This window comes from Carassius auratus, unplaced genomic scaffold, assembly GCF_003368295.1.
Source record: "Carassius auratus strain Wakin unplaced genomic scaffold, ASM336829v1 scaf_tig00214992, whole genome shotgun sequence".
Taxonomy (NCBI): domain Eukaryota; kingdom Metazoa; phylum Chordata; class Actinopteri; order Cypriniformes; family Cyprinidae; genus Carassius; species Carassius auratus.
This window is the reverse complement of record NW_020527899.1, coordinates 120,360-133,741: the sequence shown is the minus strand read 5'-3', so window position 1 is coordinate 133,741 and position 13,382 is coordinate 120,360. Positions and strand designations below refer to the sequence as shown.

The following is a 13,382-nucleotide window of genomic DNA, read 5'->3' as shown; positions in this document are numbered from 1 at the left end:
TAATCATTCATGTACATGGCACAAATGTCTCAGGTGTGAGAATGAAACGCTTGGAGTAAGAGGTCTGTCAAAATCGGAGTGATTTTGAAAACAAGCGAAGTAATGCTTGGAAAAAAAAAAAAAAAAAAAAACTGCACTTTTTGAAAGCTCACCTTGGCAAAAACTATCATATGATGCAGGTATGTAATGCAGTTCAGCAGGAGACCCTGCTCAGCAGCACAAAAGAAATAAGAGAGACGTGTGAAGAATCGCCCTCAGGGCCAGCGGCTGCCTTTGTTTTGGATGAAACTGTCACATCTACATATTTTTTTGCATTTTCATCTCTATCTTGTTGCCAGCTCATTACAGTGATAACTTCCACCAAGCTTTACTGGTACCCCCAAACAACAAGGCAAAAATCCACATAATTTCCTCTTTCCTCATAACAGCGTATTCAAACACTTGTAGAAAAGCAAATGACAAAACAATTTAAATACTAAAGTCAACCTTACTGTTACAATGTGTTTGTTTTATTTAAAAATCTGAAAAATAAAAATAACAATGTCTATTCAGACGCTTATACTGTGTACCACAATAAGGAGACTCCATACAGAGTCATTTGGCTAATGGGCTTGTGGCTCTTGCGAATGAATGGATTTTAGGACATCAGATGCATCTCTTCTGACATTTTTTATCCAGTCATTCCCAGATAGTTTGTGCTTGGGCTCAGTGCCATGTATCCACATCGACAAGTGGATGGCTATTTAATGACAGACTATATGTACTTGATGGATGTACCTTGTATCCTTGCTATTTTCCACCTGTCTCTGCTTGTCCTGATAGGCTGACACATTCGGCCTAATGCACAGCGGTGGTAATGGCTGTGTGAATTGCATAGAGAGCCATGAAAGAATCAGAGCATGGAGAACCTCCCTAAAAACACAGATATCAGCTCTCTGAACCCTGCTGTTTATCTGTCCATGTCTCAGAGCAGCAAATCACTGAGGAAATATACACATACACAAGACTTCCCCAAACAGACAAGGTTATTCAGATAACAGCGAATTACTGCCCACAGGGCTTACAGCAAGAGAAAGATGGCATGGTAAACTCATCTCCTCGTCTGCTCAGAGTTCAATTTAGACTTTTTAGGCTATAGCAGAGATCTCCCAGGACGTTTTGCAGCACTAAAGAACTCTATCTTTCAGCTGTCACACTGCTCATCAGCAGAGCAGCCTGGAAAACGCTGTCCAAACTGGCCCCAGAATCTCAATCTCATTATTCTTTCATTATTTTAGTGAGGACGTCTCATAGACACAACTGATTTTATAGGGGGGTGATGATATTTTCTAACCGCAAGCCTCACACAAACCAGTTGATATCAGTAGATTTAAAGCAAAATATTATTCATTCATTCATTCATTTAAACAAAACTTTCACAGTGTGAGGACCACAAGGCAAAGACTGCTATTGTTTTTACATAAAGCTACTTGTACATGACCATTCAAACGTTTGGGGTCAGTATGAGTTTGATATGGTTTTGATACAGAGTCTCTTACACTCAACATCAAAAATACAGGAAAAACTGTGTTATTGTGAAATTTGATAAAAATTGTACCTGTTTATATTACTGTTAAAATCTATCTATCTATCTATCTATCTATCTATCTATCTATCTATCTATCTATCTATCTATCTATCTATCTATATATATATATATATATATATATAAATGATATACAGTATCATATCATACAGTATTAAAAATGATATACAGTATATGTATATTCACCAATATACAGAAAAGATACACTATCAGCAGTTTGCTGAGCTGCTTGGGAGGCAAGGATTTGTGAGTGGTGTAAAAGTAGTCATCACTGCAACTTACAATTCACGTATAGATCAAAGTATAAATTATAAATACTATTTATTTGGAATGCATACTGCTTCTAGTGGATTGTGCAATAAATTCAGTAAAAAAAAAAAAACATATATATATATATATCCCACACAATAATAAAAAGCAAATGTAAGATTTTAAAGTGTTCCCAGATCAAACAGGCAAATTCCCTGGAGACCACAAGGTCCAGACACAGATGATGGAGTGCACAAGTAATGTATACAAACTAGGGCTGGGATAAACGATTATTTTTTAAAGGATTAATCTAGCGATTATTTTTTCGATGCATCGATTAATCTAACGATTAATTTTTTCAGACCGATTTATACATGTTGATTTACATATCTGAATGAAGAAAAACATGAATTCCTTAACATTGCAGTATATGTTTATTGCTCTTAAAATTACAAAATAAAAGACAGACTAAGAATGCATTACTTTGCACTTGTATAGAGATAGCATTCAATAAAACCTTGAAGCCTTGAAAACACAGCTTACTGAAACAAGCTTACTGAACACATAGGGCCTAGCTTACTGAAAAAAAGTGGATGAAAATAACAACAACTTGATGTCTAGCATTCAATAAAAAGGTCACCCAAAATACTTGTTTAGAGCAATTGAAAGAATACAGTAACCAATGTAAACTTGAGGGCTTTAAGCTAATACAGAGAGTGCATTTCAAAATAAATAAATAAATAAAAATTAACAGTGGGAGCCAGCAGCCTGTCATGGAGAAAAAAAAAATCTCAGAATGCTCCACGTGAAACTTTGGCATTCCGCCCTTTTTCTATCGTGTCTAATGATTTTGGTTAATATGCACAAGGGAGAGAGAGAGAGATAGAGAGCAAGCAAGACCGCGCTCGCGTTGCTTGAAGACTGTGAGTGCGCGCGCAGCCGGGGCTCTCTCTCGTACGCGCCCTGTCAGGCACAGCGATCAAATAAGGCTTTGACAGCCGCCAAAAAAAAAAAAAAAAAGATCAATGCAGAAAAACCCCTGGATTGGTTATATAACGTTGGACAGAATGTTGATCCGGCCATCGCGTATATTCCGGGCACATAAGGTAATCGTTTTGCAAACGTTTTTTAGAGAAATAAAAACAGGTCGACGAATCGATGCGCATATTTTGCGTCGCCGTATTTTTTGCCGTAGTTTTCAGTTTCCTCTTTTCACTTTTACATTAACACATTTAAATAAAATAAGCCTATAGGTTGGCAACATTGTCCTGTAAAGGCTCCAGAAGTTTGGGACTGCAATAGCTGGAAGAGTAACTTTGTTACATCACTTGCTTGAGGGCCCCATGGAAGTGATTACAGCGGTGTGAGGGATTTAGATATTAACAACCTCTTGACACTCAATTATAATCCCTCACATCCCTATAAGGATTCAAACCAACAACCTTCCAAATGTGAGCACAGTTGCAAATTTCTCACACTAATTTAAACACGATTCACTCCTCCTTAAATCGTAAACTGTTCAGATAATTTTGTTGAGATTACAGCTAAACAGAATGCAATTCACAAGATGAGCCACTTTAGTTATTTTCCAGCCCATTTGGCACAACAGCTATGTGCCTCTCTAGTGAAAGTGTCATTCAAAAATGACTTTTTATTACTGAACAACAAACAACACTATTCCACAGATTCCACAACAAATCTTACTATCTAAAAAAATTTGGATTTTCTGTAGACTTCTACTGTTCCCTTTAAGTCGGTCAAAGTTTTGATGTTTTGATGTGACCGACAAATTAGGAACCTTGTTAGAGACCAATCTACTTTGAATGTAAACTAGACAAGCCAGTACACATTGGCATGGGATGATTCCATCCTGCTGTATAGTATAAATAGGCAGCAGATGCATATTCACATATTCAACTTTTCGCATTGGAACCCAGAATGTTATCATTCTCCTCCTACCAGGCCTTCGTATATCGGATGAGTCTGCATGCTCAAAAGAGTTCCTCTTTATGGGTGGTACAGCACCACAGCGGATTGGTCGGGAAGGGACACTCTTAGATGAGTCATGTTCTCTTTGCGGGAAGGTGACCATCTCTGAGTTAAGGACCAGGCTCCATTACGTCAAAAGGGGCCCTCAATCTAGTTCTCTTGTGTAGTTATTTATTAAATATTATAGTTTTTAAGGATATATTTAGGAATTAATAATGTCATTAGGAATTTAATACCTAACTACACATGTATCACTTCCAAACTGCTGTTACAATAACACGTACCTGGTGTATGAAGACCTGTGCAGTCCGGGGACTGAGCAGCAGGATGGCCCGTCTGAGCGTGTCCCGGTAACGGTTCAGCTCCTCCATCCTCATTGTGCTGAACAGAGTGGAAAAGACCTTTGTCACATTCCGGTCAACCTGCTGTAGAGACACGTCCAAACCCATTCGAGACGCCTGGTCCAGAAACCCACGCAGTCCCCGCACATCTGAAAGAGACCAAAAGATGATGGTTACAAACCAAGACTCATGTGCAGAGAGCTATAAACAGTATTTAAGAAGAAGCTCAAGATGAAAATAGATCAAATATAGACTAAATGTTTGATTTGAGATAAGAGTTTTCCAGAGAGAATAACAACCAACCTAACTGTAAATTCCATTCAGGGAAATTATGTTGAAAGGGATAGTAAGATCTGTGAAAATATCTAATTTTGTTTCACAAGAAGAAAGAAGGTCATATGGGTTTGGAACCGCATGAAAGTGAGCAAATGATGACAGATTTTTTATTTAATTTTTTTTATCGACTATCCATTTTACTTTTGAAAATTCTGTTCCATGCTCTCGAGATTTGAGGAGTCTAGGAGAAAGAATCCTGTTTTCTTGCTCCTTTGCACATCACGGCTGTCAAGTCACGTCGTGCTCAGTCTACTGAAGTGGCTTTTTGATGGCATAATCGTCTGGCATTGAGTTTTCTAACCATCTACTTGCCAAAAGGACACAAGAACAGTCCCCTAAAAGGGTCAAGACGTGAGAATGAGGCTTCAAGGTCTAATTTGCTATATAGACCAATTACAAAAAAGCATGCATACTTCAACGTGACTGTGTTCAGTTATGGTCTTCACTTTGACCTGTAATTAAATTTGCATAGCATGACATTGAGGCAGTCAAAAAATGTTGTGAAGAGCTATAACTTGTCTGCATCTTTTTTATTTTCCTTTGTCTTTGTCACTTAAAAAAAACAAAACAAAAAAAAAACAAAGTAGAAGAAACAGAATACTTTTAAGAACCTATCAAAGTAACAGAGCAGAATAGTCTGATAAAAAGCATTACAAAGAGCAGAAAATGTTTAGCCCATCAACAGATAGCAGGGTGTTAACAGCAGCTTTATCTCCTCTGTAAACAAATCTAAATCAGTTTTTCAGTAGCCGCTGGTAGTTCTCAACTAGCTACAAAACTCACACTGCATCCAAATATACTTCTATACTATATAATATAAAATAGTATTTCTAAATTCATAGTAGACATCATTACAGAGAACCACTGCATCATCCAAAGATCAAAGTGATGTTTTATCATGTCTAAGACACATGGTTAAATACAAAGATTGCCTTTTATTTTATTTTTTATATATATATATTATTTTTGTCTCTTTTTTTGCTTCAGGCATATTTATTCAGACAAGCACACAGTCCAGTTTTCAGGGTTACACTGCAACACGGGAAAGCTAATCAGGCATCAAGAATGATCAAACACCGTATTATTTTGTGCGTACGTGTATACTTGATATACTTTATTATAATTCACCCTCTGAGCTACAAACTGTTTCCATGACAACTGACCATCAAAACGGTTTACTTGCCCCACACCGGGCTTCTCAGCTGTAGTTAAAAAACTGAAAAAAAAAAAAAAGTACTCTCTTGAGGAGGCCATAGACACATATAAACAAACATTGTAGAAATTTGTGGAAAGAAAGAGCTGAGATAAGTCTTTTGAGAAACAAATTGGATTTGCTTAAAGAGTGTAATTATATATCTAAAGGCATATACAAGCTGCCGTCTCACTGGGCAAAAAATACACAAGTGAAGGAGGTTTGAAAGGAATCAATGAACTTCTAACAATGCACAGTGTGACGTTCTTCTGTTCCTTTCTTTGTAATGAAAATAATGGGCCGAAAATAAAATACAAGGCTTGCTGTTGTATTGGGAGCTTTGTCTTGATAAAAGCAGCAAAAACAAATAGACGGCCATATCATGATGTAATCAGCGAGCTCTTGAGCAAGCTCTTGAGTACCGTTTGATAAAAGCAGAATGTTGCTCATGATATAGTCAGTAGAATATTACTGAGGAATAAGTTCATAAAGTTAAACATCAGAGGATTAAAAATGTAAACAACAAAGACTGTGTAGCGGACCAAAATGATTACTTATTAACCATACATTAGTTCAGTGTTTTATTAATGCATATTCACAACATGATGCACATTGTGATTAATGGACCTCAGGATGCTTGTTCTTTGCATTAAAGGTCATCATAAACAACCTTTCAAAACATGTTTTTAATTGGTTCTTCATAAGGTTAGCAGTCATGAAACATCCCACTACAAAGATATCTAGACAGTTGCTAGGAGATGGTAAAATCATTTCATCTATGGTTTCTTTTTATTATTCTGTTTGTGTCTCAATCCACCGGCCTGCTGTACAGAGCTCGGGGGGCTAGAGTGTGAGTATTACTCATGAAGGCCATCGGGAGCGCTCTTCCTGGAAAGACTTGGAATGCTTATGTCCTTTTATATGACAGGGGGTTTGGTTGACATGCTGTTGATTGGATCCACGTGACAGCATTGCAGAATCTTCACAGTGCTGAAAACTGCTGCTCATTTAACTGTCTGTGATATGAACTGCCCAGAGACATACGCTGAATGTAAAACAAAGCCTCTGTGTTTCTTTCCTCCTCTCTGTCTCACTTACAGATGAGTTCTGCTTGTCTTGAAGAGGGAGCCAATTAAGAAAGATTCATCATCCTCTTTTGCAAAAGCAGCCAATTATGACACAAACTCTATTATTACATACCCCCATATTCTGACATAAGAGAGAGACTTCAGCATAAATCACAGCAGTTCAACATAGATGACCAGGGGACCACAAGAGCACATATTCGGAACATTACAAATATAGACACATACAAACCATACGCCTTTTATAAAACTTACTTTGGTGAATAACAACCAGGGCATGTTAAAAACTGTAAAAACATAAAGGCAGAAGTCATCATTAAACGTACGACAGATTGCCTGTGGGCATGTGAGAGTGCAAATGAAATCACTTCTCAGAACAGGTGGTGTAGTAGGTGAAAGATGCTGTCAGCTCTACATTAAAGCAAAAGGACACATTACTCAGCGGCATGCTAAAAAAGGGACACTCGTAAACATTTGGGACTGCTCAGCTAAAACCAAAACATCAATTAAACTGAGAACGCGCTTACAAACTTTCACAGGCCTGTGAGCCAGCTTACTGTTGTTTATAAATTGCATAACACGACAAGTTCTCAACATTAAGATGCTTTATAGACTTGCTTTATGGAGGTTGAACCCACACAAAAATGCTGTAAAAGAGGGGTTCAGGCAGCTCACGGGAGAATCAGTTGCCAAGAAACTGACACTCCCACACCAAAGAAGTAATATTCTAACATTCCACAGAAGTTGACTGATGCCAACAACAAAATAGATACAGTTTTTTAAACCAAACAAAAACAAATTCCTCTTTCATTAGCATAGGCGCAAAGAGTACATCTAGATGCTCGAGTGGCACTAGTCCTTCACATACAAATGGAAAAACAAGAACGAGAAATTTGAGCAAAAAGCAATTGTGTTCGTCACAATAGCCCCGTGGTCACAACAGCAACTTATACGTCTATAAAGACTCAAGTCCCAATGAAGCTGAAGTGCTCAGAAAAGGTAAACCAGTATCCTTTAAAATGATGTCTTCAATATATCGATATATAAAATAGTTTTACATCAAATTAAAAAGTCAGTGGGTATCCTGGTTTCGACTCACATGTGAATACCTTTGATACTAAGTAAAACAGCCACAAAGATACTTAAGTACAGTAACTAAATACATTTACACAAATACTCAACTATTCATTAGATCATGGAAACTATTCATTTAGTTGAAAACCAGATTTATTAGCTAAATCAATTAGTCTGAAACATTACTACAGAAGTGTCCTTCATTTTTCTGTTCACTCCAGTGAAGAGATAAATAATGTTAACTTCACACAACATGAAAGCTTTTCAGACAGCAATCCTTCAAGTCCTTCTCACAATAATAGCCTGAAATGCAGTTGGCTAGAATAACTAAAAAAATAATGCAAATAATAAGATGAGTTTGTGCGAGACATAATTAGTGTTAACATTTTTTAAATTAGCAATAAAAGAGTCCACAGCCTTAATTAAGTTTACCATGAGAAAAATCATGCTATAAGAAACTATGCCACCACAACCTGATTCCCACCTAAAGCCATTTCGAAATGTATCAATATGGATAGCGTTGACAACATTTGTGATCGCTTCCCAGGGCCCAGAGCTTTTCTTTTTAGTAACACTCGTAAAAAAAAAAAAAAAAAAAAATTAGGAGCACAGTTAAAATATTAAGGAGAATCTTCTGCTCAATAATCAAAAATTCTGATTAAAACCATTACCATTACGAGGTGATATCTGACTCCTTAAAGTGATTTACAGTAATGCCATTTTTGTAACTTTATTACTTGTAACTTTATTACAAGTACCCTAGGCTATATCAGCTTTTATATTTAATTCAAATATTTATAAGCTTTTTAAAATGTATAATTAAAACAACAGAATAAGAACAAGTAAGAATAAGTTAGCAATCATATTAAAACAGTATTAATGTTGATTTGTAGGCTACTAGGTGGCACAGAAGAAGACAAAAGTGGATTGTAGGTGTATTTTCAGAGTGCAATTTACACCCGGTCATGCATTAAAAAAATAAAAAACCATCATATACCGTGAAACTGGTATAATTTTGAAAAATACAGCGATATTAATTGTTGGTGATACCACCCACAACTAATTGGCAGTATAAAATAAACAAAGTTCAGTTCAGTTTGATTGGTTCTTATTTCACCATTTATTCAGGCTATATAAATATATACATAATATGTTGATAAATCAACTCCTGGTTTATACTGCGTCATTTAAGTAGAGGTGCAAAAGCAGGCACCAGTAATGTTTCTATCAGTGATGGAGGAGAAGGATGTTTACAAAGTGCTCAAGGGTGAGAAATGAGAGGAAGATAGTGAGAAAAACCTATTTATTTAACTCAGATCAAGGTTTATGCATTGGCAGTTAGTTATAAAGTCTACTCACTTGATTCACATAGAAGCAATCAGGTTTTATGACAAAGCGGGAATATGTTATTAATTATATACAGATCCAGATATGACACTTTTATGAAACCAAGGTGCATGCAGACACAATCTGTCTCAGATCTAACACATTTGGGGACATATCTAAAAAAACAGCTGAACAACTTTTCTGGTATTTCAAGCATCTGTATGGAGTAACAGCTCACTCAGATCAGTTTTTCTGTGATCAGATTCTGGGTATGTTTAACACACCAGCAGCCTGCGGTTTTCAATTTGTACCGCCAGTGTCCCTGCACCAGTGGAACAGATGTGACGAGAGCAGAACTGAGACTATCTTGAGTAAATGATCTTCTTTCTTTTTCCACCCCTCAAATGTCACTGCTTTTTACATGGTCTAAAACCCCTCTCATTGCATTTATTTTTAATATAGAATGTGCTGTGCACAGTGGCATATTTTATGAAATAATGGTTTTATTGATAAGTTAAAAGCAAAGGTGTAGATTTGGATACGGGCACTAGGAACCATATGTAGCAGATCAATGCCTATTTTTTCAATCCATCACAGTTGTGACTGATTGTAATACAAGCATTGAGAGTCATGTTTTCATTTGTAAAATGCCTACTCATTGCTGTGCATTAAATTGCTTTACAGTAAGTAGTAATTTTCAACCCAGTTAACAGCCGGTTGAACCACTTGTCTGAAATCACTTGTTGAACCACAATGCAGAGAACCTTTGCATTTAATTATTACATTCTACTGTATATTTTTTATTTGACTTTGTATAATTCATTGTAAAAACAAACAACTGGCAAATATAGACAGATGGACAGATAGAACGATACATAAAATCATATAGATAGATAGATAGATAGATAGATAGATAGATAGATAGATAGATAGATAGATAGATAGATAGATAGATAGATAGATAGATAGAATAAAAAAAACAAATGACCAACAAAATGTCCCTTCCAATGTAAATAATAAAACCTACGGCTTTGCCAAAAAGCCTCTTATTGGTGTGTCTATTTCAGGCCATGAGACAGATCCAGAGTGATTGTCCTTCTGTAGGAGGGTGCCATGCTCAGTGCTGAGAGCTCTGCACCACCATCAATCATGTTTTATGTCTTGATTAGGGCTTTTCCTCTGACCTCTGCAATACGGTTTGAAGGATGTTACCTGCTCCAGGGTGTTTGGTTGTCTGACTCATCTCAGCCCATTGTCAGAATCTGCCTGAAGCTAAATTCAGTAGCACATAGCCTTAGCATAAACACTGAGCTATTCTGAGCACAGTGTAGCTGCATACTTTGAAATAGAAATAGATCTCAGCTATGTGGACCACAAGGGAGCTCTGCTTTGAATAGGGGGATTAAAATGCCCCATCGTGGAGTCGAGTTGCTTTTTATACAGACCTTTGACTCTCTAATGGCAGCCTGTTAACACAGCAAACAACCCAAGGAGAGAGCTATGGGCTAAAGAGTCTTGCTTGGTATAAAGGGTTAAGATAAGATGGGAACAAAAGAAAATTTGTCATGCATGCCTGACAGAGTTCACTCAAAAATAAAAATTCTGTCATCATTTATTTTTCCATGCAGCAACAATAAAAAATTAAAGGATGTCAACCTTCAAAAATAATTTAAAAAGTAGTCCATCTCACTCATCTTCTATTTGGAACCATAAAACATCTTTGTGTGAGGAACAAGGCATTTTCCACTGATAATCTTTCCTTTAAGCAAGCTATTAAACCTTGAAGAAATCATTTGGAATTAATCATCCATTTAATTGAAAAGACTCAAAGGACAAATTTCTTTCAAAAATCTGACACTGATTTTTTTTTTTTTTTTTTTTTTTTTTGCTTTAGGTTGTATTTTTTGTGACTTCAATTTTAGTTTGTTCCTATAAAAATTCATTGCAATTGCATGACAAAAAGAGCAACCGCATTGCTTATCTTTTGTGTGTGTGTGTGTGTGTGTGTGTTGTGCAAAGTCACACAGATTTGGAAACAACAAGTGAGGACATTTCATTTTTGGGTGAACTATCCCTTATAAGGCAAGCTAAATAAACCCCAAATTTTTCTGTTACAATTAATTGTTACAGAGCCTGTGACACTGCAGAGGAGACTCTTACAGTTTAAGTGTGAATTGGTGTCATTTGTAAGTACAAAGAATATCGAGGGAGCTTTATGCTTGACCTTCTCCAACAAGACCTTAAAATATACTGTATTGTTTTCAGTCTCAACAACCAACTTACTGTTAAAGCTGTAGAGCTAAAGACCTTATTAATGTAAACAGCAAATACTGTAACACTTGTCAGCAACACACAGACCCATAAATACATTTTACTGTCACATAGGACTAACAGAAAAGAATAATTATAAACTAATGTGCTTCAAGCCTGGTATTATTTTATAGGGGAAGATTTGGATTTAGATAAAACCAAGATTGAGACTTGGGAAGGCTTGTAACAAGGTGAGTTGCATCATGCTCAATTTACACAAGCAGAAATGAGCTAGAGGGGTGAAATTACTTAAGGATTAAGGTTTGCAATGTTTATCTGCTGGTTTGAATTAAAATGATTCCTACTTCATGTTTTTCATTTACACTACCATTCTAAAATTTGGAGTCGCTGGTGGAATTTTTATTGATGTCAAATACAGTAAAAACAATAATACTGAAACAACCATTGTCTTTTTTAAATAAACATTCTTCCTGCTATGACAGCGCTGAACTGTCAGACAATCTTCAGTGTCACAGGATCCTTCAGAAATCAATATAATCAAACATTTCTTATTATGATCAATGCTGAAAAAAAAGATATTCATATTTTTTGTGAAAACTGTGATAATATTATAATATATTTTCAGGATTCGTTTACATTTCATTTATTTTTTTGTTTTAGTTTTTTGTTGTCACATATATATATATATATATATATATATATATATATATATATATATATATATATATAACAAAAACTTACTGACCCCAAAATTTTGAACAGGATAAGACTGAAAGGGGTTCATTTAAGGTTTGGATGCACTAATGGGGTGAAGGTAAAAGGTAAAAAGAAATCATTCTTGGTTACATTTCGAGAGAGGTCAGGTTACAGCGGAGGTCTGACATACTGTAAATACAATTATGGATTGACAGCCAATCTCAATTCCCATTGAGCTGAATATCACTGGCTCAATAAAGGAATCCAAAGTTTATCCAAGTCCACATTTTATATATCTTGAAAGTTTTATGGCTTTCAAAACACTACAATGCTGGAGCTATAGTTAACAACTGACAGCCTGCCTTTTAGTCTGCCCGAGTCCAGCTGCTTACATCAAATTTTAACTTCAGAGCTGATGTCTTTGTACTATGAAGGATTTTTTGAAGCATTGCTGATGGACTGCATCATTCTTTTTTCTTTTTTTTTTTTTTTTTTTTGTAAAATGATGTGCCAAAAATCATGATGACTTGTAAATTCCAGCTTATGTCACTTGTCTCACTTTACATCAATTTCACTCCTGCCCTCCTATCCTGACCTCCAACCAGCCTCCCAACTTGAGATGGGACACTCACCCGCTCGTGTCACTCACCGTACTCGCTGTCATAGAAAACGATGAACTTGTGCCAGCGGAGTTCAGAGACGAGTGTGATCATGACATCATTCAGGCGCACAGGAGGGCGGGCAGCCAGCGTGTAGCGCTCTCCGTCAGGGCTGGGATTGAGCTGGCACTCTGCCCGGGGTGTGCCGTCTCCGTTCCTTTGAATGAACAGGTGAGGAATGTGCATTGCATCCGTGAGAGACTGTAGCGCATTGGCTGCGGCACATCCTGTTGACGACACCAAAGCCAGTATCCCCTGATTCATGAGCTCACAGGCTGGAGAACGAGAGGGAAGGAAAAAAAAGAAACACAGTTAGGCTCGAAAATTAGATTGTCCAGGTGTCATAGGCACTACTTTACAACAGTTAAGTACATTGACCATTATAGAACGTATGGTCCATTTTCATCAACCAGCGGCAATTAATGCAGCAAATGTCAGGGTCATCCCGCAGAGAACAGGTGGGATAATGTGTCCAGATTTCACAGGGCAAATGTAATTCTCTTCAGTGAATTGCCATATGCTGCTAATTTATTTCCTCTGTTAAACACCAGTGTAACAATTTCTCAAGGAAATCTAGTT

The 13,382-nt window shown here is 36.6% G+C and overlaps 1 protein-coding gene across 1 annotated transcript in view; it reads right to left on the bottom strand.

Annotated features, from left to right (window-relative positions):
- Positions 1-13,105, bottom strand: part of LOC113093398 (glutamate receptor ionotropic, delta-1-like) — a 77,266-nt gene extending 64,161 nt beyond the window's left edge. The window contains 2 exon segments of the mRNA XM_026259186.1: positions 4,108-4,313; positions 12,794-13,105. Coding sequence (XP_026114971.1) covers positions 4,108-4,313; positions 12,794-13,067 — 480 coding nt within the window. The 5' untranslated portion in view covers positions 13,068-13,105.
- Positions 13,106-13,382: the final 277 nt, after the last annotated feature.